This window comes from Vigna angularis, chromosome 11 (genome assembly GCF_016808095.1).
Source record: "Vigna angularis cultivar LongXiaoDou No.4 chromosome 11, ASM1680809v1, whole genome shotgun sequence".
NCBI lineage: Eukaryota > Viridiplantae > Streptophyta > Magnoliopsida > Fabales > Fabaceae > Vigna > Vigna angularis.
The window spans coordinates 27,282,855-27,307,779 of record NC_068980.1 but is presented as its reverse complement, the minus strand read 5'-3'; the positions used below and the strand labels follow the sequence as shown (position 1 = coordinate 27,307,779).

The window sequence follows — 24,925 nt, the reverse complement described above, 5'->3', positions numbered from 1 at the left end:
AATTGAAAAAACATGCTCGTCCATATACATAATAATATAGGACAATTTTAAAATTTCAAAACTAAATTCACATCGATTATGGAGGTCTAGAAGTGAATAAAACTTATCTTAATTTGTTCAAGTGTATAAGAAAAGAAAAGAAGAAAAAAATAACTAGACTTGCTCTCTCTTTTAATTTTCTTTGCCGAAAATAGGAAAACAAAGACTAATGTAGAGTAAGTGTTGCATTTATAAGTATCTTTGACACATAAGATAAATTATTAACCAAAGTAAAAACAAATAAAAAATCTTACTTCCCTTCATAAAATACTTGACTGGAAATCAAACGAGAAACGTTAAGTAAGAACAGAAGTTTTTAGATATTTTTACATTAACTAAATCATATCAAAAATAGCAATAATGTTCTTCTTCCTTTTGGTTTTGGAGTGGGCGGAAAACACAAAAACGAATTGGACATGGTCCATTTTTCACACTTCTATCAAGGGGATTTCTTTTCACACCTCCATGTTGTCCTCATGCACTCCTATAAATGTTAAGATCCTTATTTTGTTATTATAATAGGAAGGCTCGTGAATTCTTGAATAGGCTCAAATTTGAAAGTCTTTTGAATTATACAATATAAATTTTTTTTTGCAAGAGTTTATTTTGGACTATATAATTTGATTTTTTTTTTCAAAGTAGACTTTCAAATTGCTTAATTTTAAAATATTTTTTTACTTTCGGCTTTTGTAATTTGAAATAAACTTATGAAATAACTTTTGCAATTCGAAATACGCTTTAACATCCAAAAGTTGCTCTTCCTTGTAAATACTTACGAATTCCATTATTGAAGTTGTTCAGAGATCATGTAATTCCAAAGAGAGAACAACAAAAACAAAAAGAGCGAATGTTTAGGGTTAATTTTGTCTTTTAGACTATCCCACGGAGTGCAAGAGAAAATCATGAGGTGCAAAGAGAAATTCCGTTTTACCAATTGCAAAATCCTTTTAATCATCCCGATTGATACGGTGAATTTATTTTACAAATTATTTTCACAGAATGACCTAAACCAAATCAGTTAACCATAAAATCACACAAGAACGTAACCTACTTTTTAAAGTCACTCGATGTTTTACCAAATAGTTATAAACAAAACTAAAGATTGCGTTATGATAGTCTAAAAAACAATTGACTGAACCATATTTTTTCATATAAAAAAAAAAGTCTTTTTCATATTTTTCATATTTTCTAACAACAAAATATACTTTCTAAAAGTGTCGAATCTCAGTCAAAACTGTTAGAAGACTTTTTCATATAAAAAATATATTTGAATATACATCCATAAAACAAACAAGTAAACAAGGGAAGACAAATGCATCCATATCAAACCAATATATAAAAAAGTTCAACATAGAGAGTGCAAAACTAATGAAGACTATCATGCATCCAATCACATAAGTTGAACTACACAAGGATTTCAGAAGATCTTATACAAAAACATATTATGTCTTATATATCTAATTGCGTCTACACGGGTATCATGCTCTGTATATACTTGTACGCGAGATTTTATATTGTCATCAGATGCATTTGATATGATTTTGAGTTTTGACTTTAGAGCACACAAGTGATCAACTAACTGCTGAGAGAAAAAATTAACAACTTTCTGTCACATTCAAATCCAATTCTGAACCAAAAAAGAATCAATTTTTACTTTCATATATAATAGGAGGAACAATGGTAATGCTGAGATAATGTTTTCTTCATGTGAAGGAGCTTTCTTCATCTCAAATTGGCACAGAGCAATCAGAGTTAATGCTGAGATCCCTCAATGTCTGACTTAACTTCAGAGGTCTAGGAAGGCCCTTTAAGCTAGGAGATCTTTGCTGATTAATAGAAGACACAAGTGGTAACTTTTTCTTGCATGGTGAATAGCTATCAGAGTTCATGTCAAAATTCCCTCCTAACCTTGCTCTTGGGGAGCTTGTTGATCTTGCTTTTGCTTGTGTTGATTTTGTTGCAGCCATATATGTAGGAATTGCAGGTGAGCTTGGGAATGAGTGATCTTCTGCCTCTGAAGTCTGGCTCCTGTGAGGAAATGTGTTCCTTGAAGAAACTGCTGGAGAATCTAATCCTTCAACCTGATTCTGTCTCTGATTATTTCTGAGTTTTAGTTCTCTCCTTCCACTTTCCTCCCCTGGTCTAGAGTGATGTGAGCTGAAAACTGAGACTAAATCTTCAAGTTCTTTACTCTTGGAAAGTTGTGTGTCTACCCACTGTTCCATCCAGTACCTCCATCTTCCATTTATTTTATCTCTTTCTGATTCAGCTGACTTCTGAAAGTGTTTTCTAAGTTAGAATAAGAACAATAAGACCTGTTTAGTTTAAAGAAATGGTTTCTGTTTTCATTTCTTCTCTCCACAAATAACTATGTTCTCCTTTTTTTCCCCCATTTTGAAGGATTTGTACAGAAAACATCAAAAATAACAAGATCTTAATCATACTATATATTTCTTAAGGAAATTGTTGGAAATAGGAAACAAAATGTAAACATGTTTACCTTTCAATTATTATAAAAATCCAGTATGAAGATAGATCATGTTTTCTCAAACTATGGAAAAAACTGGTTTAAGAGCTTACTCTGTGGTTGAAGGTATATTCTTTTACTCTTTCTCTCTTAACAACTGCTTCTTTCTTGTTCATGCAAGAGGCATCTACCTCTTCCTTCAACAAAATGCTGTCATCCCACCTTCTCTCACTGTTTGAGTCCATCTGAAAAAAATTGAAAGCCATATTTGAAATGTAAACCATGCAATGGATAACAAGTGACAAAAATATATCTGTAAGCTTTCATCCATAATAACATGGAGATTATTGCATTGAAAGCGAAATTTACTTTTGTGATGTGATGAGAACATAAGTAATAATCAACAGGAACATGTTATTCCTACCCTTATTATCTTGTCTCTTGAACCTTCCATATCTTCATGTTCACCACAATCCCATCTTCCTTCAACCATTTGAAGTCTCCTTGCAAAGACATGTGACTGGATACTCACTATGGACTCCAAGCACTTCAGAGTGCACAAAGCTTGGCGTCTCACAGCTCTTCCACGAATGATAGCTTGAAGCTTCACTATTCCCTTCAATGCTCTTAGAGCTTTCCTTGACTGTAACTCTCACCAATCAGTGAATTGTGAGTAAGAATCTACTAAGATGACTTCACTCACTTATTTTCATCTACAGTAACTGTTCCCTTGATTCTTTCAGATTTTTCTTTTACCCTCTTTGGTGTTAACTTGTTAAATATGATTACAAAAATTTTACTCTATTTTCTGTTCAAAAGTTACCTATTTCTCAATTTGGGTAATCACTAATCGGTTAAATTTGTGAAATATGCTACACAAAAATGTAGTTTCTGTTCCCAAGTTACCTTGTTATATTTTGGGAAATCACTAATTTAGTTGAAGACTTCAAATGAATTAGTATTTACTAACTTGATAACTAAGTTTTAGTTCTGAACATATTTGTGTATCCTTATTTACATTTGGTTTCTCAAACTTAACTAATAAAAGACCATTTAGCTGAGAAAAGTGAACAGAGTGGAAAAAAGATTTAAGCTTCATATATGTAAATGACAGAGATTAGACAAACTCACTAGATAACCTCTGAATGCTGTTTGAATTTTGATGGCTGAAGCTTCTTCCATCTTCCTCTGGCAGTGGTGTGTGGAATGAGGAGCATCATGTCTGGTTTTAACAGGTTGAAGCTGTTGTTGTTTTTCATTAAGTTGTTGATGAGCTGATTGGAGCCTGACAACCTCAACAGCAACCTGAGCAGCAGTGATAGCAGCTTCAGCAGCAGCAGCAGAAGCAATGGCCACTGTTAAAGCATGCTTGCCGTGTTCTTCTTCAGCTTCACTTAGTCTTGTTTCTTTTGAGGGTGGTGGTGCTGTAATTGAAGGCAACCTCTTGGTCTTAACCCTCCCAAATATCCAAACCCTTCTTTTTTCCTTCTGAAAACAGGTTTGTCTCATGAGCAGCACAATCTTGGTTGAAGAGAATTATTAGTCAAAGGAGAAGATCATTTACCTTCGTTTGTGAGGACTGTGCCCCCCATAAAAAGAGCTTCTTAATCATGCTTAACCAACCCTTCTTAGCCATTTAACAACATCACATGGACCAACTCCAGTTTCTGTGATCTGAGAGAATGCTCAGAAGAGTCCTCTCTTATACAGCATATGTTTTGGTTTTTGTTTATCTAATGGCCCCAGCTGAGCTGAACAAGTAGATGGACGAAACGTACAAATTGGTTTGTAAGTAGACAGTGAACTGATTTAAGTAATGGACTTGTTAAAACCTAAACATTACACTTGTCCCAAAAAGAAGGAACAATTTGCAGACTTTGTCATAGAATAGCTTCTCATAGGGGCAAATAGTCGTTACAAAGACCAAAACACGCACATTAATCAGAACTTTGCTTTCAGAGTAATTTTAACTCTAATGCACACAAGTCAGCACAGTTAAAAAAAAAATGAATTTGATGCAGATGTAGTGTGATCCAACACCCACTACCTTACTTACCCCCATCTTATGAAATCTCTTAGACTCTTTGAAAAAGGCTATAAAACAACAATAAACTCTTTTAAAAGGTCAAGAATCACCATTTAAGAGAACTAGAAGCTTGCAAAAAGCGCAGTGTTGTCACTAAAATCAGACGGGAAACCTTTGAAATCAGCAAAACATTCTTTATTACAGTATCAGATACCCAAGAATGGGCACGGATAACAAGATTTCTTTTTTATGTATTATTTTTTCCCCATTAGTTAGAAATCACAAGCTTGGAACTTTTGGTGAAGTGGGTATGATTTTTATGTGGGTGCAACTTCAATCATTTCCCATTTTTCTTCTTTATCATGCATGATGAGCTTTCTCTGTTCAAAGTGTGGACCCTCAAGAGGAAGTGTTCCACAGCAGAGAAACAGACCATTTTGCTTTCATTAAGAAAGCCAGTGATTAAATAATAATGAGCAGTTGCTCTCAGCCTTGTGGGCCTCATCCAAATTTTCCAACTGGCACATGTTCATATGCCTGTTCATTTGTAAAGCAGGGAAATCGCCAAATTATGCAACACTCATGTGGTGTAATGCGTTGGTTTATTAAAACAATTATATCTTAGGAATTAAATATGTTTTACACACACACATAGTTTTATATGATTTATTTTATAGTTAGGTACTTTTTTGTGTGTATTTGAAAGAGATTTTGAATTCATTGTAAACCAAAAACATATTTAACTTTAATTTAATGTAACAAAGTATCTATATTTTCGAATCAAACATTGTTTAATAAGAAAGAATGTTAATTAAAAAAGTGTTATATAGTGTAACAAGAAATGGCAAACATTGGAAGGAGCAGCAAGCCTTAATTATAATACTAGGATTGTGAAATTGGTGAAGGAGGGTTCAGGGTGGTCTATGGAAGGATAAGAACTAGTATCTGTCTGTTGAAACATAGACCCAAGAGTATGGCATTTCCTTCAAACACCTTTGATTTCATATGCCATTGCACCAAAAAGTCAAATCTCCATTATGGATGAATGTGGAAACTAAGTGAACACATACTTCTCATCCTGCAAAGTTAGGCAGCAGTAAGATGGGTGCAGAGATATATACACTACACATTATTTATAGGTCTTTTGATCCAAATAAGGATCTAATTATGGGGAAACTTTTACGAGATATATAGGATATATTCATCATATAATTTCACTTCAAATTTAATCTTTTTATGTTTTTTTTTTCTTATATATCATTTAATTTTTTTATTTTTACTTATTGTAAATTTAGAAGAAATTAAAGAATACATTGAGATGGTTGGGTTTCAAATGTGAGTTTAAATTTCACGTTAGATAAATATAAGAATTTTTTATCTTATAAAGATAAAGATTCATAAATTCATTACTTTAAGCTTTTTGGTTGAAGGTAGTATCAATTCTTTATGTATAGTTGAAATTAGGTCTCACTAGTGTTGGATAAATCCATTAGTGGTATCAAAACTAATAGTTAACTTTGATGATTGACCAATACAAGTACAATATGATCCATGTATCAAAAGTCTTTCTTGTAAGGGTTCTAAGTAAGTATGTCACATTGACAGTATGAAAAGGGATACTCATAGTTGAGAATATTTCAGTTTGACAAGTGTACTAATGACTTTTGGAAGAAAATTTTTGGATTCCAAATGTAAATCTAAGTCGTACATAAGACAAATATGAGAATTAAGCATCCTATAAGGATGAAAATCCATAAATCCATTACATTAAGATTTTGTGTTAAAGATGATGTTAATCTCTTATATGTGATTGGACTTAAATCTCGTTAATATAGTATTTTCGATAAATTTTTCTCTCAATATGATTCATTAGAGATAGGCCAAATTACGCTATATAACGAAATATTTATTGTTTATTAAACCTATTATTTCACTTTATATCTAGTTGTTATCTAATATATCTAGTAGTAAACTTAATATGTATATATATTTATTAACATAAAGGGGAGTGGAGGAAAGTGTAAGGTGGAAGATGTGTGGAGAGGTAATATGCAAAGAATTGGGGAGAATGGAATAAAGAGAGGTGTAAAAGAAGGGAAAGAGAGGAAATGTGATAATACAATCTCTGAAATCTCATCTTTTAATAAAGAGAGAAGTGAGGGTGTGGTCGGCTATTTGAAAACCAAAAGCACAGACTTTGTCACGCAATGGTTAACTTTAAAATGACTTCTGAGGATTGAATCCTTTGAATGAAAAAGATGTTTGTTTGGTTATTAATAGACTTCTCAATCAAGGTTTGGTTAGTTTCTTGAATCAGGGCCTACACTCAATGATGCAATGAACGTTTTAGGGGAAACAATCTTGGACCAAAATTGCTGAGTATTTATTATTGTACCATTTTTTAGCCTATTCGATTGAATTATCCTCAAGAGACAACTATGAGGTTAAACCACCCATCAATAATTATGACAACGTAAGCTTGTCTCTATTGTTTCCAAACAACTTATCCCAACATGGAAACCTAATCTTTCAACTCATATATTAACTACACATTTTACCTTAAATATTCTAACAACAATCTATGTTCCATTTTATTCTCTGCAAAAACTTATTAAATCACAATTATAATATCATAACTTTTCACCCATTAACCCCTAATGGAAAAAGTTCAAGATTTTTCATAAATGCTCACTGGATTGAGATTTTTCTGTATTTTACAATAGCACATATATTTAAATTAAATACTTCATATGCAAATTCATTTTAATATGAATTTTTTTAATGTGCGTATATGATTTAATTTTGAACTATAACTTTAAAAATTCAGTTTATTAAAACTAAAATATAAAATAATTCACTTCAATCTTTATTATAATTAATACAATATTTTTAGTATAATATAATACAATTACTTAATAATTTAATTCAGTTTGATTAATTTAATTCCTAACAATTTAGTAAACTTGTTTAAACAAAACTTGTTCAAAAGACACAAAAACCAATAAAGCGTATAACTGTAAAAGTGAACTACAACGTTGATTTCACCTCAACTTTATTGGACCAAGTATTGCAGATGTTAGATACAACCAACCGTATTCATAACCATTTTTTTTTGTTGAGCTAATAGTCACAATTGTTGCATCCCATTCCATATATTAAAGACAAAGGTACATCAAAACATCACTGAGTTTATAAAATGTCTATTACTTTTCAATATTTACTTACAATGATTATTCTACACATTTTATTTTATGTTTTTTTGGATCTTCATTGTCTAAAAATTTAGTTGCTACGTTTTTAAACCGTTATTATTTCGGAATTTAAATGAATAGAGCACTTTGATGTAATTTGTAATGTAATTCAAATTAACCATGTAAAAACCTTGCAGAATCTCGACTAAATTAGGAGAAATATTCGTATTTGGTTTAATAGAATTCTTATAAACAAACATATAAACTACTTTAGAATTCTCATAATAACCCTTTTTACTGTAGATAGACTCATCCATGAAAAATTACTCTAAAAAATAGAATCAATAAATTTTCTTTTTTAAAACATGGTTAACTATACTTTAACTTATGTAAATATTCTACTTAATTTATTTACAAGTATATTGTTTTCATCTATGTTAATGAATGTAATTGTATAAATAATGACAAAGTTCAAGAAGGGCAGAATTGAACTTGAAAAGATTTTCAAAAATTAAATCAAATATAGATTTACAAGAAGTTGTTTTAATCATAAAGAAACACTAGACAATGTTCTTTAACTGTACTTTAACAAGAATTTATTTTAATTTAGATTTCAGTATCCAAGTCTCCAGATATTAAAAGGAACACCAAGAATTAATCTGGTTTAAATCTCATTAGTTACACTAATTAAATTTTTAATTCCAAAACTTATGAACAAGGATGACATCCGGACAAGTTTGATTTGATTATTTCATCTTTATTATCTCAGGAAAAAGTGAAAAAAATATCATAGAAACAAAAAAATGTCTAGAACGAAAAAAAAAATGGTGATAGGTCCTAAAAAAATGACCTACTAAATAATTACTAATAGACTAGCCGATAGGCTAGTTAGGGTTGACCTACTGGAGCCAACAGAGAAGGTAATGGTATTAATAGCAGATATTTATTATACATTTAAATATATAAAATATAATAATAAATTTTAATATTCTATAATTACAAATTTATCATTAATAGTGCATTTTATGTGTTATAATAAACTTTTTGTTAATTTTTGATGAAGAAAGAAATAATAAAATTAAATTAGGAAAGTCTTAATTTACATAGCTGTAAATATTTCCCAACAAAAAAACGATGCAGAATTAATTCATTGACAGTCCTTGAACTTCATTTTAACAAATTCTTCCAACAGTTATGCTTTGTCCTTTTCCTTTTTGGTAGCTGGAAGCTCCATTTTAAGAACTTCACATTGCAAAGACAGGTTTTAAATATCACTTGAAGAATTGGAGCTCAAAGCTAATAGAACTCATTTAAGCAACTTACGCCTATCAAATGCCACAAATTCAACCACGTGAGAAATTTTTTGGAATGAAGTTGAAGTATTACACAAAGAGTCCGTTGCTACCATGTATATGTAATTTATGCTGAGAAAGCAAGTATGAGTCTAAATCTCACGTTAGATAAAAATAAAAAAGTAGAGTACTATGTAAAAACGAAAAACTTATTAACTCATTGTTTTAAGGTTTTTAATAGATAATGATGTCAATCCTTTGTAATAATCTTTATATCAAAAGTTTTCCTCATAAAGATATAGTAGATTTTTGAGAGGTTACATACAAATTTTGAGATTTTTTTTGTAGTAAACATGTTTGAAGGGTCTAAAACGGTTTATGAAGAAGGTTATCTCTAGTGTGTAAACATTTGTAAAAAGTAAGACTAGTCAGCCTTGTAGCAATACGAGGAAACTCCCTTGCTGTTACTTCTCTTGAGTTCCACACAACCTTCAAAAAGGAAGAAAAAAAGGCCCTCTCCTTTTGCACCCTTGCACCTCTGTTCTCAAGCTTCTAAATTTGAATATTAGTTATTACTCATTTGCGTATACACCACTGAAGATTCTCCTCCAGTGTTATTCAACACACCAACCCACAACACTCATCATATATCACCTTTTATACACTCTTTACACCTTATACGATTCGTTTTATTTGCGTATGTTCGTTGATGTGTTGACTCTGGTGCACTCGAGGAATCTACGTTATTATCATCAAAATCAGATGTTCTTTCTTCTAAGCACTTTTATATGATTCCTTATTTTGAAAGCATCGATCATGTATATAAATCTCATTTTAAAAATCGATTTTGTGAATTTAAATTAAATTTAAAGTTTATTTTTTAACGGTCATTTCTTCCTGTCGCAATGTGTTCTTTTGTCAAAAGACTTTTGGTTCCTTGCGCTTGAAGTCACCAGCAATTACACTGTGTTACTTACGTCGGTGGGTTAAGTTAGAAACAATCGTTTTCGTTTGTGTGAAGCTTGCCTTTGCTCGTTACTTATTGCATTGAACAAATCTAGAAGTTGCTTGGAAAATGGAAACTGCAACCTCGAGGACGATACACTCGTGCCGTTTTATATACCCTTTGCAACTGGTTTGTGTTCATTGCTTCATTTTTCATCGACAAGTGTTGGTGGGTGTGAAATGGGTGGTCAAAGTTCTAAGGAGAATAGTTGGAGGCAGAGTTCATCGGTAGGGTCAAGTTGTTCTGCATCCTCTTGGAGTGCTTACTTGGATCCGCTATCAGGTTATGCTTTTGATGATCCACAACCCTCTTATTCTTCATTTGGCTGTGAAGCTTACGGTGGTCATACATTGATACCTTATGATAGTGCAAAGCTAGAGAGGACAAACTCAAGAATTGTTGATCGCTACAATTCCATAGAACAGGCAACTTCATTTTTTTTACTCTTTTATTTAACCCTTAGGTGGTATTTCGTTTTGTTATATTCAATCCACCGAAGAGAAAGATATATGTCATGCGTGTTTAAGGTTTTAAGTTACACATATCAATTCCGTATAAATTTAACTCTTATTTAATTGGTAGTGTGTTTTCTTCGTGTTAGCAAAACCTTCTATATGTCGACTAGAGATAAGATCAATTTTAAATATATAACTGGTGTAAATCTAGTCTTATAAATCAGAACTAGTTTTATAAAGTTGAGTTAGATTTAAAGTTGGTGATTTGTGTGTGTGTTTTAATTCTAAACTTTTTTATTATCCCCAATACTTTTAGGTTACTGAGGCTCTTGAGCGGGCAGGGCTTGAGTCTTGTAATCTAATTCTTGGTATTGATTTCACCAAGAGTAATGAGTGGACAGGTAAGGCTTTATTTACGAATCGTTACTATAGTTGGAAGTTATGCATGATGTTGTAGTGTAATTTCATGAACTTGGTGTTAACATTTTAGGCAAGAAATCGTTCAATGGTCGGAGCTTGCATCACATTGGAAGTCTTCTGAATCCTTATGAACAAGCAATATCAGTTATTGGGAAAACCTTGGCTGCATTCGATGAGGATAACTTGATCCCCTGTTTTGGATTTGGAGATGGTATCTGCTAATACAACTTCACATTATGTTTTCCATTATTTTGAAGCTAAGATATGGTTAAAAAAATTAATATGATATGATGGCAGCATCAACACATGATCAAGATATCTTCAGTTTCTACCCGGATGAAAGATCTTGCATTGGATTTGAAGAGGTGTTAAGTCGGTATAGGGAAATTGTTCCTCGTCTTCGACTTGCAGGTATTTTATAACTACTTTTCTTGCTCTTAGGAACAGTTTTCAACAGAAAACTATGTTTTTTAGTTTTTGCCATTCAACCCTATATATGTGAGTCTTTAATATCAAATATAGAGTTAGTGAAGCGTATCTTAATTTCAGGGCCTACTTCATTTGCACCAATAATTGAAATGGCCATGACAATTGTAAAGCAGAGTGGTGGCCAGTACCATGTTTTGGTGATAATCGCAGATGGCCAGGTATTCTTGAGTATATTTCTTTCATATGAAGCAATTTTCTGAGAACAGAATTGGATATTTTATTTCTTAGATAATGACTTTTCTACGAAGGACAGAGAATAAATGATCTACAAATGTTTAACACAGGTAACAAAAAATGTTGGCAGACATGGGAAACTAAGTCCACAGGAGCAGAAGACTGTGGATGCCATTGTTGCAGCTAGGTGATTGTGGTGTAGTTTTTACTTGATAATGTTCCTTGGTTTGAAACTTCTTGTGCCTTATATATATATGCCTGCTTTGTCACAGTAAATTTCCTCTTTCAATTATATTTGTTGGAGTTGGAGATGGTCCATTTCATACGATGAAGGAATTTGATGACAATATCTCGTATCGTGTCTTCGACAATTTTAAGGTAATTTAATAAGAAATAAATTTTAAATCTAATTCAATCTAATTTACAAATCGGTTTACAAACAAATAATAATTTTTTTTAGAATTTTAAATTATACTTTCATGGTCTAATAGCCGGTGAAATAAGATATACATCAAATAATAAATATCTTAATAATAGATAATTCAATAAAACGAACAAATAAAAATTCTTCTTAGAATAGACTTTAATGCATAACTCTTATAATATTAAAAAATAAATTTTAAACCTAACTTAACACAATAAAATGCCAAATAACTTTGAGTATACTGTAGAAGTTGATCAAATGAATCACAATGATTTCTCCTTCTTCCTGTGTAGTTTGTGAACTTCACGGAGATTATGTCAAAGAACATTCCTCCTTCACGAAAAGAGGCATCGTTTGCGCTTTCTGCGTTGATGGAAATTCCTTCTCAGTATAAGACAGCAATAGAGCTTAATCTACTTGGGTAATTATTTGGTTCCTTACTATTGATTTTAAATTCTGTTAATTTTCTGTTGAATGTTTTGTGATAATTTATACTAATTACTGTTGAGCAGTTGTCTGCAAGGCAGTGCTCCTCAAAGGGTTGCCCTCCCACCTCCCACATATACTGGTATCCACCCAACTCCCACAGCTCCTTCCGCCCCATGTTTCACCTATGACAATGAGGTACCACGTTTCAAGTAGAATAATGTTATTTTCTCATAAACTTGTTTGGAATGGTGTGTATTTAAAAACAATTTACGTATAAATAAATTTTGTCTGTTGTTTGATGATCTTTAAATCCGACATTTTTGTGATTAATTTGGCCTTATATATGCAGCTTTGTCCCATTTGTCTGAGCAATGCGAAAGACATGGCCTTCGGATGTGGGCATCAGGTAAACAGAGATATCCCTGCATTTGTTCAGAAAACATCAAATAAAATGAATTTTATTTGACATATTTTGCTTTTATTTTTCTGCAGACATGTTGTGAGTGTGGAGCAGATCTTGAGTCATGCCCCATGTGCAGGAGACCCATTAACACCAGGATTAAGCTTTACTACTAATCATACGTGGCTTGGGAATTCATACATATTATATATTCTTTCTTTGCCTTTATGTTGTGCCAATAGCAATTCTTTGCTTTTTTTCTTCATCGGTTAAATTCGTAGAAAAATAGGATTTGATGTTGTACATATGTGTATTTCATTAATTCTTTTTGCTTTTCATATCTTAATGCTTATGAGTTTGACATTTGGGATCATCAAATTTTGATCTGAGGACTGATGAATGCATAAGAGATTCAGATATTGAGTTTATGTGTGTGAAGAGTGGATGGGAAGGTGTTTCTTGAGAGAAGTTTGACAAACTTTAAAAAAATAAAAGTTTAGGAAAGAGTTAAGAGAGAAAGACTAACATAATGAATTCCATAACAAGTGAGTTCAATTTTCTACATAATCTCTCTACTCATTCAAACCTATTCTATTTTACAATGAACGGAGGATCTTATTTGATTATGGTTTTCTAAAGATAAAATAAACTTCAAATGTTTTTTTTATCGTTTTTAAACATAAATGAAATCAATTGTAACAATTGTATAAAAACAAATACTAATAACTGCTCTTTAATATGATTACTATTTTTAATAAGAAAAATCAATTATAATTAACAATTTAACTTAAAAATAATAATTTATTAATTTGTTCTTTTACTTTTTTTTCTATAATAATCATCCACATTTAAATTCATTTACAAAATGGAATTGTATAAATTAGTTAAAATATGATTATATTAGATACTCTATTATGTACAAACTATTAAAAAAACGTGTACAACAAAAAAAAATAGCAATGTGGAAAGTAAAATAGTTCATGTACATTTAAAATATTACTCAGCATTTTATATTATATATAAAGACAGAACAGAAATTATGAGTTTATAAAACATGATGTAATAATAAGAAAATGAGAAGAAATATTAAATATTTAATATATGAATATAAAACGAAATCTATATAAACTTTTTAGAAAGATTACGAAACAAAATTAATTAGATTTTGATGAATGTAACAGGAGAGTACGGTAATATAAATCAACACGCCGACGCAACGTGTGCTATAAATTACCCCAACCACATGTGCTTAAATTGAACTTGAACAATCACTGTCTTGGTAACTTTGTTCGTTGGTTGCGTTTTCTCTTCCTAAATTGTTGCCAAAAAAACCCATTTTGAACTTTTGATAGGTTTTTGTGGGAAATGGGTAAATGGGACAACCGTCAATCGCGAAGGTTCTTCCGCCACCGAAGATCTCCGGTGCGTCCTCCGAGATTCTACGACATCAATGCTTCTCTTCCTGGTATTTTTAAAATTCTTTGTTTACCTTTCATTTGCCTATCTTTGTCTTTTGTTTTCGTTTTCCTTTTCTTGAAAACAAAATTGGACTTTGGCATTGCACTGTTTGTGTAGGGGAGGGATGTTTTGTTGAATTTGAGGAGGAACTATAATCCCTATGTTGCCATGCGCTTAAGATATTGTAATTGAACACTTAAGTTACTGATAAATCTTTGGAATGGAGATATTTCGTACTGAGATGGGTGCTAACTTTGCTTGGAGGGAAGATGAGTGCTAATTTTGTTAGAAACTACAAATTCATGAATCGGATATTCCGTCTATTGTTGGTTGTTGAAATTTATTGAAAACATTCAAAGAAGGAGTGATGTTCGTTATACAAGAATTGATATTCTTTAAGTAGAAAAATTCACAATAGTTTATGATTTTGATAAATGTCCGACAAATTGTAAATAGTCTATTTAGACTATTTGTTAGGAATGGCAGGGAGTTTGAGGAAGATAGACTCTTTGTTAGGGCTTAGGTATGCTGTAATCCTGGTTGTACCTAGTATTGTTATCTATGACTTACTTTGTATGCAATTTCGAGTCTAACAAATCCGACCTACTGGATGCCTTTGATGAAGATGGACTCAAGAGTCAAAGGATTGTAGAAGCATGTGGCAGAGATGAACGGTGAGATGTCGGGATCCAATTCTGATAATGGGAAACACATGCGAAAAATGGGGAATGCCACCTGGGACATTCACAAAGATTTTGGGGAAATGAGAGAAAAACTTGATATGTTGGATACCATTCTACCACTTGCAATATTTGGTTAAGCAACAAGAGATAGACAATGGAGGATACTTTGTAGGAAGTTTTGCCATGTTAGAACTACTCATCAAAATAAACCATCGACATTATGATGTTCATTCTTCAAACTTTGAAGGTGAGGTTTCAATGGAGTTTTAAAAGGCCCTTGAGAATGTTGAATGGCCGAACATTGATGAAAGTGACCCTATTGGGTGGATTGCTAAGGCTGAGAAGGTTATTAGATTCAGAGAAGCCTTTATCCTTATGGAAGGGGTTCTTGTTCATGAGTGTTGAAACAATTAGTGACAAAACAGGTCACGAAGGATGATACTACTCTACTACCACGCTGAGAAGAGAGAAACTAAGAAGGAATATAATGAATTTTGTTTGTTTGGTGCACACGAGTATTCTTATTTATAATGAAAATGGTATACAATAATAAGGGTCTATATGGGTTCATATATTTTATTTTTTGCGACCATCTTCTGTTTCCAGCATTTGTAAGGAATGTAGCTCTATTTCAGTCTTTTTTCATGTAAAAATGTAGAACTATGTAGCTTCATTTCACTCTTGTTTCATATACAGATGTAGGGAGTTACCATTGCTACTACATCTTTTTTTACATCAATATACTGAATTTTATGTTTTTCAATCTTGTAAGAGTATTGGCAGGACGGAATACCTGTATGGGAGAAGAAGTACTGCACTACAGTTGGATTGGTACCGTGGCAGAAAATCGTTGATTCTAAGACGTTGATATGCTGCCACAGCAATGTGTCTGAATGGAATGATTCAGCTGCCGAAGAAGCATTCAAAAATGCCAAAAAGCGTTACTGGGCAAAGATCAACAGCCTTCCTTGTGATATTTCTCTACCTGATCCAGATACTTATGCTGATGAAATAGATTGGAACCCTTCTATTGATCCTGATCTCATTAAGGAAATAGATAGAGCATTGTTTACTGTGGTTGATGAGGAAGAGATAGAAGCTACGAAATGCAAAAGAACAAAAACTTCAGATAGTGGTGAAAATCCTTGGGAATGTCCTGCTGGTAAAGTGTATGAATTGAAAGAGGTAAACTCTGGAAATATGGATAATACTGACAATCCATGGGAGCGCCACGTTGGTGGTGGAAATGGTGGATTAACTGGCAATGCTTTGGAAGGTGGTCTTCATGTGTCATGGGGTTGGAATAAGGGAAAGGAAGATAAAAATCAATGTAAGGATTGGGATTGTGGAAACTTAGAGGATAAAGGATGGGGTAAAGTTAGGGACAGCCCTTGGATTCAGCAGCAGCCAACTTATTTGTCTAATAAAATTGGCAAATCTTCTTGGCAATGCAAATCTAGCCAACAGAATGTAACTCCAATGAAGACAGAATGGAAGCACCAGGGCAATGGTGATGTTTCAAGTCATTTGCAATTTAGAAGGAATTATGGAGGTTGGAGTGCTGAGAATGAGGGCAACCAATGGAGGCAAAACTCTCATCGATTTCAAAGAGATGGCCGTCAAACAGGTCATTACTGGGGCATGGAGAAAAGTAAAAAGAGGGATTTCTTCTATTGATACCCATTGTAACTCACTCTTTTTTGTTTTCTTTTTGTTGGCAACAAGTTCTTTTTGTTTATACTGGTGTTATGGTGGAACTGTTTGCCTGAATTTTGGTGGTGAGCGGCTTTTGCTTTCAACAGTATGTGAGCTCTAAAGGTTTGTTGTCAGAGTAAATGTTACAATACTTCATAGCCCTATACGTTCATTTCTCAATCCTTGGTGTGTAAACTTTATTTATTTCACTGCTTCAACCATCCTTTGTTATTCTTTTACATTTTGCTTGGATGCCATTCTTTTATATTTTGTTTGACTTAGGAAGTGGAAAATTAGTGAATGAAGAAAGAAATAAGAGTGAAACAGAGCAAAAATTGAGATCCTTTAGACTAAGGAAAAGATGAAAAATGAGAAGAAATAAATAAGAAGTTTAATAAAAATATATTTAAGTAAATTTTAAGTTTTTTTATAAATAGAAGTACTTTTTATTGAATCTTTATTGATTTTGTTTTATATATTGAGTTTTTGTTGTTTAATTTTTATATGAATCATAAAATTTTACAATTTTTTTAACAAATGAATACAAGGAATCAATATAATAAAGCAAAATAATAATTACATCGTCCAATAATAATTATGTTATTGAGTGAAACTAATTCAATTGAAAAATATAAAAATATTTAATTTTCAATAACAAAATTAATTAAAAATATATAAATTTACAAGAAATTTCAAATTTAATGTAAAAAAATGGTAATTTGATAATTTAAACCAAATGTTCTTGTATTAAAAGTTAAATGTGGTTAAATTTGAACGAATATTGAAATACTTAGTGCTCATCTCAATTTAAAAACATTTGCCAACTTTGCCTGGTTACTCATTTTTAAAAGTTTTGATTATTTTGTACCAGTAGAGGTCTTAATGTTATAAAATAAGATTATATAAAATACTCAAAAATCTAAAACAAAGTAAAAAACATTAAAAGTAAAATGAAAATATTTTTTTATCATAAAATTTAAGTACAAATTAAATAATATTTCTAAACACAAACTAAAATAATTTGATCTCAAATGAAGATCTTATAATAATGTCATGTGTCACTTTTAAGATAAGGGTCATGTAAATTTTTTTTATTTAATCTCTATTTTGTTTCAATTCAATTCTATATTTTATAGATCAAATTTAACTATTATATAATAATATTATTAATAATATTTAATAATATTAAAAATATTTAATAAAAATATCATCATAATATTTTTATAAAAGTTAAATTGTGAGAGTTTAGAAAATAGAATAATAGAAATGATAATGTGTTTTCAATTAAGGAACTATGCTATTTTAGTCATATTCATTATTTAAAATACATAACATCTCTACAAAACTCGTTTTTTGAGTACCCTTTATATTTTCTCTTAGTGTTTAAATTGTTGGATCTTTTGTTTGAAGATCAGGAGGTGTCTAAGTGATCATTGTGGTAAGATCTTCAACCCTATCTGGTCAATTCTTGTAAAATAGTAAGTTAATTTCTACTCTTTTTCTATGTTTTCCATGTTTTCATATTGATGTGACCTTAGCTCTATGGCATGTATCATCTACGTTTTTATTAGGTTCTTTATTGATCAGTAGTTCTAATGGTGTATCCTGATCATGATTATGTGAATTGTAGGAGCATATACAATTTTTTATATGTGGGAGTTGTTTTTGAGTTCTTTAAGGTTGTTTGAGTTTCTAACACATAAAGGAAGCTAAATACCTTATTTCTACATTTTTAGTAGCTTGATAACCTGAGTTTTTATGTGGTAATTGCATGGAATAATTAATAAAATCTGTTTTGAATTATATGGTAGTAGATTGTGTGCCATGTTAAATTGATGATTTGGTATTGTGAATTCTTGATGTAGAATGGAGATGGTTTATTGAATGAACTTGATGTTATGAGTTTGTTTTTGTTTCATTTAGCACTTGGTTAGCCACTTAGTTTACCGAAATTGGGTCTTTAGGATGCTTATTTGCTATTTGGGTTGTGGTAAAGTGTTGATTTGATATAATGGACTGAGTCATTGACTAAATAAGCAAATTGATATCCAATGTTTAAACATGTTTTTCAAACAATCACAAGGATAATGACACCAATTTGGTCATTTGAATAATGCTATAGTACACACAAATCAAGATTTAGAGTTGTTGGTTTTTGGTGTGGCGTTGAGGGGCCTAGAGTGGCGCTGAGCTCTACAAAGTCAGAGAGTCATTGGACTTCAGGGCATTGAGCGTTGCAAAGATAGTGAGCTCTTTGTGTTCTGGGCGCTAAGGGGCACTTTGGGTCGTTGAGAGCTACTAAGACAATGGGTTCTCTATTTGCTAAGTGTTGAGCGGTATTGAGTGACATTGAGCGTCACTTCTCTACTACATGTTTGAACCTCTTTTCTCCTTAATTCGCTAGGCGAGTGACATGACTCATTGGGCGCTCTATTTCAAGTCATGTGTTGTTTTATGTATTTTCTTATTCTGGTTTGAGTTTTAAACTGATTTGAGTTTTAACTGATTTATATAAATTAAATGCTTACCTGTGTGGAAATTATGTACATTGTATTGTTAATGAACATGGTTGTATGTATGGTTAAAGGATATATGAAAATAATTTCAAGGAGGATTTCTTGTGGTTGTTTCAAGTAGTGTATGTATTGATTTAGGGATTACGCTTTGGGGGTTATCCTGACACTCTAATAACTAACTAATCTTAAGTAGAGAAGAGTGAGTTATGTGGTGAGGAGTAGCAGAAGGTCTTAGTCTATGGTTAAATTCCTTGGTCATAAGTGGTAGACAGATTAACCTTGTGTGGTAGTTTGGGTGGACAAGTTGTTTCACCACTACAAATGCAGAACTCGCAAGAGTTCAACATCAATACATGTATCCAGATAGTCAAATATAAAGTTTATGTGTATGCTTATATTTTACTTGATTTAAGAGTGTAATTGTCATATTATTGATCTAAAATGTATGTTTATTTCTTTGGTAAAATTAGTTTATCCTTCGGTTATGTTTGTATGTTTGCTTGTGTTTTCTTTTTGCAATGATCACTTGATTGGTGTGAATAGAGGATAATGTTTCAATGGAGCAATTGTTAGGCGGTGAAAGAATTGATGTATAGACACAAAGATGAATTCTTATGTATATTTGGAGTTTTGAAAAACTATCTTAAAACAATTAAAACAATCAATCTATGTACAAGTACTCTTAGTTTTAAAAACTCATTGTATAAAAAGTTTGGTGTTATCGCCAAATTTAAATAATTGTAATAACACTTTATATGTTTTCTTTAAATTAATTGTTCTTATTTATTGAATATGTAGTAGTGTTAAAATTATTAAAATAGAAGGTTACATAAATAGAATTGAATGAAGAGTCCTACACGTCACATACGATATATAATTATTGATATATAAAGATTTAAAAGAATTAAAAAAAGTTTAATATAAAATATAAATTTTAATAAACTTAATATTTGTTAAAAATAATAATAAAAGTCTCATTATAATATTTATATAAAAGTTAAATTTCATCTTAATTTAAAAAATAATAAAATTGTTTCTATTAAAAAAAAATAAGGCTTTGAGACAAAATAACAATAACAATGCAGGAGTGATATGTATATCAATTTTATGTCACAGTGTCTATATTTCTAACAGGTGACACATGAATTAATATCATTAATATATTACTAATGAAAAAGACCAATTTAAATCATATTTCTAATAATAAAAACTTAATTTAGACTATTCAAAATTTGAAGTTCAAAAATTAAGATTTTCAAACAAATACGAAAATTAAGAGATTATTTAAACCTATATTTCATTATAAAATATTTAACATTCTTTGTAAAAATAAATAATCGTCTAAAACCTTTGATTTAAAAAATAAATAAGAGAATTAATGTAATTTACTTAACTTCATATTTATATTAGGGGGAGAGAAAAAGAGGAAAAAAGGTTTTTAGGATGAAAAATGATAGAAGGGACATAACTAACGTAGACGAATCCATTGCCATTCTATCAAGAAGACTGAACCAAGGAGCAGAGATGTGAAAAGTGAGTTTGAAGAAGAAGAAGAAGAAGAAGAATATTGAAATCCTGAAAATGCCTCCACAGGTTCCTCAACCAATCAAACCCAACAAGTTCTACTTCTTCTACGGCCACCGGAAACCCTCCCAGAATCGCCCCACCGTCCGCGGTGGCCTCTTCTCCAACCGCCAAACCATAAACCCCTCTTCCACATCCAAGCACAAACCTACACCTTTCAACATCAAAGACTGGGACCCTCATTTCCTCTCCAACCCTTCTCCTCCCTCCTCTTCTCCCTCCCGCACCATCCGCCTCTCTCCGATCGCCCGTTTCATCGTTGACGCCTTCCGCAAAAACGACAACAAGTGGTGCCCCAACGTCGTTGCAGAGCTCAAGAAGCTCCGCAGAGTGCCCCCAAACTTGGTCGCGGAGGTGCTAAAGGTTCAAACAAACCACGCTCTGGCCTCCAAGTTCTTCCACTGGGCGAACAGCCAGAAAGGGTACCATCACAATTTCGCCTCCTACAATGCCCTCGCCTACTGCTTGAACCGCGGCCACCAGTTCCGCGCGGCGGACCACCTCCCCGAACTGATGGACTCGCAGGGGAGGCCCCCCAGCGAGAAGCAGTTCGAGATTTTGATCAGGATGCACTCTGACGCCAACCGAGGGCTTAGGGTCTACCACGTGTATGACAAAATGCGGAACAAGTTTGGGGTGAAGCCGAGGGTGTTTTTGTACAACAGGGTCATGGATGCGTTGTTCAGGACTGGCCATTTGGATCTGGGCTTGTCGGTTTATGATGATTTCAAGGAGGATGGGTTGGTTGAGGAGAGTGTGACTTTCATGGTTTTGGTGAAGGGGCTGTGTAAGGGTGGGAGGATTGATGAGATGTTGGAGGTTCTGGGGAGAATGAGGGAGAGGTTGTGTAAGCCCGACGTGTTTGCGTATACGGCGCTGGTTCGGATTCTGGTTCGGGCGGGGGATCTGGATGCCTGTTTGAGGGTTTGGGAGGAGATGAAGAGGGATGGAGTGGTGATGGATCCCAAGGCTTATGCTACTATGATTGTGGGGCTGGCTAAAGGGGGTAAGGTTCAGGAGGGGTATGAGTTGTTCAAGGAGATGAAGAGTAAGGGTATTTTGGTGGATAGGGTGATATATGGAAAGCTGGTTGAGGCTTTTGTAGCTGCGGGTAAGGTTGGATTGGCTTTTGATCTGTTGAAGGATTTGGTGAGCTCAGGGTATACTGCTGATTTGGAGATTTATAATTGCCTTATTGAAGGTTTGTGTAATTTGAAGAAGCTGCAGAAGGCTTACAAGCTTTTCCAGGTGACTGTTCGGGAGGGGCTTGAGCCAGACTTCTTAACTGTGAAACCGCTGTTGGTAGCTTATGCTGAAGTAAATAGGATGGAAGAGTTTTCCAAGTTGCTTGAGCAGATGGAGAAATTGGGTTTTCCGGTTGTTGCTGATCTCTCCAAATTCTTCTCCCTTTTGGTGGAGAAGAACGGACCGATAATGGCTGTTGAGGCATTTGCTCACTTGAAAGAAAAAGGTCATGTGAGTGTTGAAATATACAATATTCTTATGGATTCTCTTTACAAGACTGGTGAGGTGAAGAAAGCATTATCTCTATTTGATGAAATGAAAGGCTTGGGCATGGAACCTGACTCGATCACATATAGTATTGTGATTTTATGCCTTGTCGATCTTGGTGAAATTCAAGAGGCATGTGTATGTCATAATAAGATCATTGAGATGTCTTGCATTCCTTCTGTTGCAGCTTATAGGAGCCTTACCAAAGGGCTTTGCAAAATTGGAGAGATCGACGAAGCCATGATGCTTGTTCGTGATTGCTTAGGCAGTGTTAGTGATGGACCAACGGAGTTTAAGTATAGTCTTACAGTTATTCATGCATGTAAATCAAATGATGCCGAGAAGGTGATTGATGTACTAAATGAGATGATGGAACAAGGTTGCTCTTTAGACAATGTAATATATTCTGCAGTCATCTCTGGCATGTGTAAGCATGGAACGATTGAAGAGGCTAGGAAGGTTTTCTCAAACTTGAGGGAGCGCAACTACTTGACAGAATCTGATACAATTGTGTATGATGAATTACTAATCGATCATATGAAGAGAAAGACAGCAGACTTAGTACTATCAAGCTTGAAGTTCTTTGGTCTCGAATCAAAATTGAAAGCAAAGGGCTGTAAGCTGTTGCCAGGTTGAAAAATAGTAATGGGGACTGATTGTTCTCATTTTTTTAAAACATGTTGAATTCAGAAAAAGCATTTCGGAGGACCGACAGTTGTTTTTATCTGGATATGGTTAGCTTTGATATTCAATTTCGTGGCACGAAACACAGATTGCTGGACGGAGATGCTTGCATATCTTTAGCATTGGACAGTTGTATTATAAAGATCATAAATTGCCGGTTGCAAAGATGGCATCCTTAAAAGCAAAGTCGCTCCAGAAAGCTTAACTGACATCAAATCATAGCTTAAGCTCTTACATGCTACATGAATTCTGAATATCAATTGTTTGTGTTCTTTCCATAAATCCATCTTGGAATGAAGAATGGAATATATAGATATTTAATGATACAAGAATTTATGCATGCTCAAATTTGATATACCTTTCTCCATCCTCTCATCAGATCGTAGGCCCCTCATTTAAATTGAATAAAAGGCCTTTTAGCTGCCATTCAAGTCCATTTTTCAGGTGCTGAGATGATTTAGAGGATTAGCCTTTTACTCTTGATACGACAGCATCAAAGGAAGTGGTCCAGGTCTGGAAGGAATGGGCCGAGAAAGGACAGGAATGGGCTTACAATTGTTTTTGTGCCCAAGTTAGCAAGGCTGCAACGAGTGAAGAAGCAGCCTATGTTGTGGAAGGATTACAGGAAATATTAATTGGGGCAGCCTATTTTTACGTAGTCACCAAGTAAAAGCATTGGAATTTCTGTATTAGTATTATTGTTATCCAATTCTGTTGAGAGGAATCTGTTATGCTTATAGTTAGATTATAGGCTAACATGGCTCATGATCCAAAAAATGTAGTGATGTAATGATTACAAATATGATGAATGCAGAATATACAGTGAATAGAAAACTCATTGCTTTCTCTTATATTTCTGGAGTCACTCCTACTCGGAAAGAGCCTTCTCTAATTTTGTATCAGTTCACGCAGAAGTAGGACAGGTATTGTTCACTATTGGGTTGAATTGTTGACTATAAAAATCTTAACTTGATAATTTTTCTTTTACCTTAATTGAGTGTAATCTTTTAGTACATGCAAATAAATGGCATGTTTGTTTAAGTCTGTAGAACTATGCATTAACCCATTTGGCAGCTTATTCCAAAAGCATCTGGTGGATAGGATTTTACGAATAGATGAATAGATGAGCAACAACTACTGACCATTTCTTTAGCTGCTTCAAAATAACTCGGATAAAGACATGGTTGTGGTGAATACTGCAAGCAATTAGAGTAATAAAGACACCTTTACATTTACCTTGTTCCAGAGTTTCTTTGTGTTGTCTGCATTGATTAATTGTTCTTCACGCTAAAGAATATTGCAGAATGAGATGACCCAAATTATACCAACCTTAATTGGGATGAAGTTTGCCTTACAAAGTTGCATGTCAAATTTATTAATCATTGAGAAGCAAGGAAAATCAAATGAGTCGTTCATAACTCATTGGTGTCCATAAGATTAACACAGCAATGAGTTTTGGGAAATATCCTGATTATGATTACAACGAGGAATTTTAATTTGGTTTTAGCTTGCCCATCTCCTAGGTTAGGGTTTGTGATCATTTATACTTTGGTACCTTGAAATGGAATTTTAACGGTATTGAAATATAAAAGATTTGAGTCTCGCTTCCTTTGAACCCAAAAAGTTGACTGAGATCGAAGAAAGGTCAGTCAGTAGACAGACATATTTATGACATTTTAAGAAAAAATAATTCCTAGGAAACATGATTGTTGGATATAACAAGGATTTTTTAGACCAAACATTGATTTATTAAAATCTACAATAAATCTAGTATGACATGCTTTTCTCACGCTGGTAAAACAAATGCTCACGTTTAAAAAAAACATTTAACAACTGAAATTTGTATTTAATTTAACAATGTTAATATGATATCATGTACAATAGTTAAATTACAATGACAAATATGATTTGGTAATTAAGGCATAACAAATCTTGTTAAGAAAATAAACATTTGATTTAAAGAAAAAACAGAATGCCAGAC

General features: G+C 32.8%; 4 protein-coding genes across 4 annotated transcripts; 3 read left to right on the top strand and 1 right to left on the bottom strand.

Annotated features, from left to right (window-relative positions):
- Positions 1-1,622: 1,622 nt before the first annotated feature.
- On the bottom strand, positions 1,623-4,805 carry LOC108333340 (protein IQ-DOMAIN 11). Its single transcript, XM_052870342.1, has 5 exons — positions 4,071-4,805; positions 3,638-3,994; positions 2,931-3,149; positions 2,620-2,751; positions 1,623-2,315 (listed from the first exon to the last, which is right to left on the bottom strand). Exons 1-5 carry the CDS (start codon positions 4,140-4,142, stop codon positions 1,767-1,769), a joined length of 1,329 nt encoding a protein of 442 aa, XP_052726302.1. The 5' UTR covers positions 4,143-4,805; the 3' UTR covers positions 1,623-1,766.
- A 5,275-nt stretch (positions 4,806-10,080) lies between these two features.
- LOC108333592 (E3 ubiquitin-protein ligase RGLG2) lies at positions 10,081-13,273 on the top strand. Its single transcript, XM_017569062.2, has 11 exons — positions 10,081-10,446; positions 10,793-10,877; positions 10,967-11,107; positions 11,194-11,307; positions 11,446-11,543; positions 11,670-11,746; positions 11,832-11,937; positions 12,277-12,404; positions 12,496-12,607; positions 12,762-12,818; positions 12,905-13,273. Exons 1-11 carry the CDS (start codon positions 10,201-10,203, stop codon positions 12,986-12,988), a joined length of 1,248 nt encoding a protein of 415 aa, XP_017424551.1. The 5' UTR covers positions 10,081-10,200; the 3' UTR covers positions 12,989-13,273.
- A 757-nt stretch (positions 13,274-14,030) lies between these two features.
- LOC108334192 (uncharacterized) lies at positions 14,031-16,828 on the top strand. The gene is made up of 2 exons (XM_052870341.1): positions 14,031-14,277; positions 15,726-16,828. The coding sequence occupies exons 1-2, from the start codon at positions 14,178-14,180 to the stop codon at positions 16,628-16,630; spliced, it is 1,005 nt and encodes a 334-aa protein (XP_052726301.1). The 5' UTR covers positions 14,031-14,177; the 3' UTR covers positions 16,631-16,828.
- A 3,765-nt stretch (positions 16,829-20,593) lies between these two features.
- Positions 20,594-23,109, top strand: LOC108334190 (pentatricopeptide repeat-containing protein At4g20740). Its single transcript, XM_017569894.2, has one exon. It carries the CDS (start codon positions 20,746-20,748, stop codon positions 22,894-22,896), a length of 2,151 nt encoding a protein of 716 aa, XP_017425383.2. The 5' UTR covers positions 20,594-20,745; the 3' UTR covers positions 22,897-23,109.
- Positions 23,110-24,925: the final 1,816 nt, after the last annotated feature.

Coding starts and splice junctions, on each gene's coding strand:
- LOC108334192 (XM_052870341.1), top strand. CDS start 14,178: ATGGGTAAATGGGACAACCGTCAATCGCGAAGGTTCTTCCGCCACCGA. Junction 14,278..15,725: donor CATCAATGCTTCTCTTCCTG/GTATTTTTAAAA, acceptor CAATCTTGTAAG/AGTATTGGCAGGACGGAATA.
- LOC108333340 (XM_052870342.1), bottom strand. CDS start 4,142: ATGGCTAAGAAGGGTTGGTTAAGCATGATTAAGAAGCTCTTTTTATGG. Junction 3,995..4,070: donor CACAGTCCTCACAAACGAAG/GTAAATGATCTT, acceptor ACCTGTTTTCAG/AAGGAAAAAAGAAGGGTTTG. Junction 2,316..2,619: donor AATATACCTTCAACCACAGA/GTAAGCTCTTAA, acceptor AAACACTTTCAG/AAGTCAGCTGAATCAGAAAG.
- LOC108333592 (XM_017569062.2), top strand. CDS start 10,201: ATGGGTGGTCAAAGTTCTAAGGAGAATAGTTGGAGGCAGAGTTCATCG. Junction 11,544..11,669: donor TGATAATCGCAGATGGCCAG/GTATTCTTGAGT, acceptor TGTTTAACACAG/GTAACAAAAAATGTTGGCAG. Junction 11,747..11,831: donor GATGCCATTGTTGCAGCTAG/GTGATTGTGGTG, acceptor GCTTTGTCACAG/TAAATTTCCTCTTTCAATTA.
- LOC108334190 (XM_017569894.2), top strand. CDS start 20,746: ATGCCTCCACAGGTTCCTCAACCAATCAAACCCAACAAGTTCTACTTC.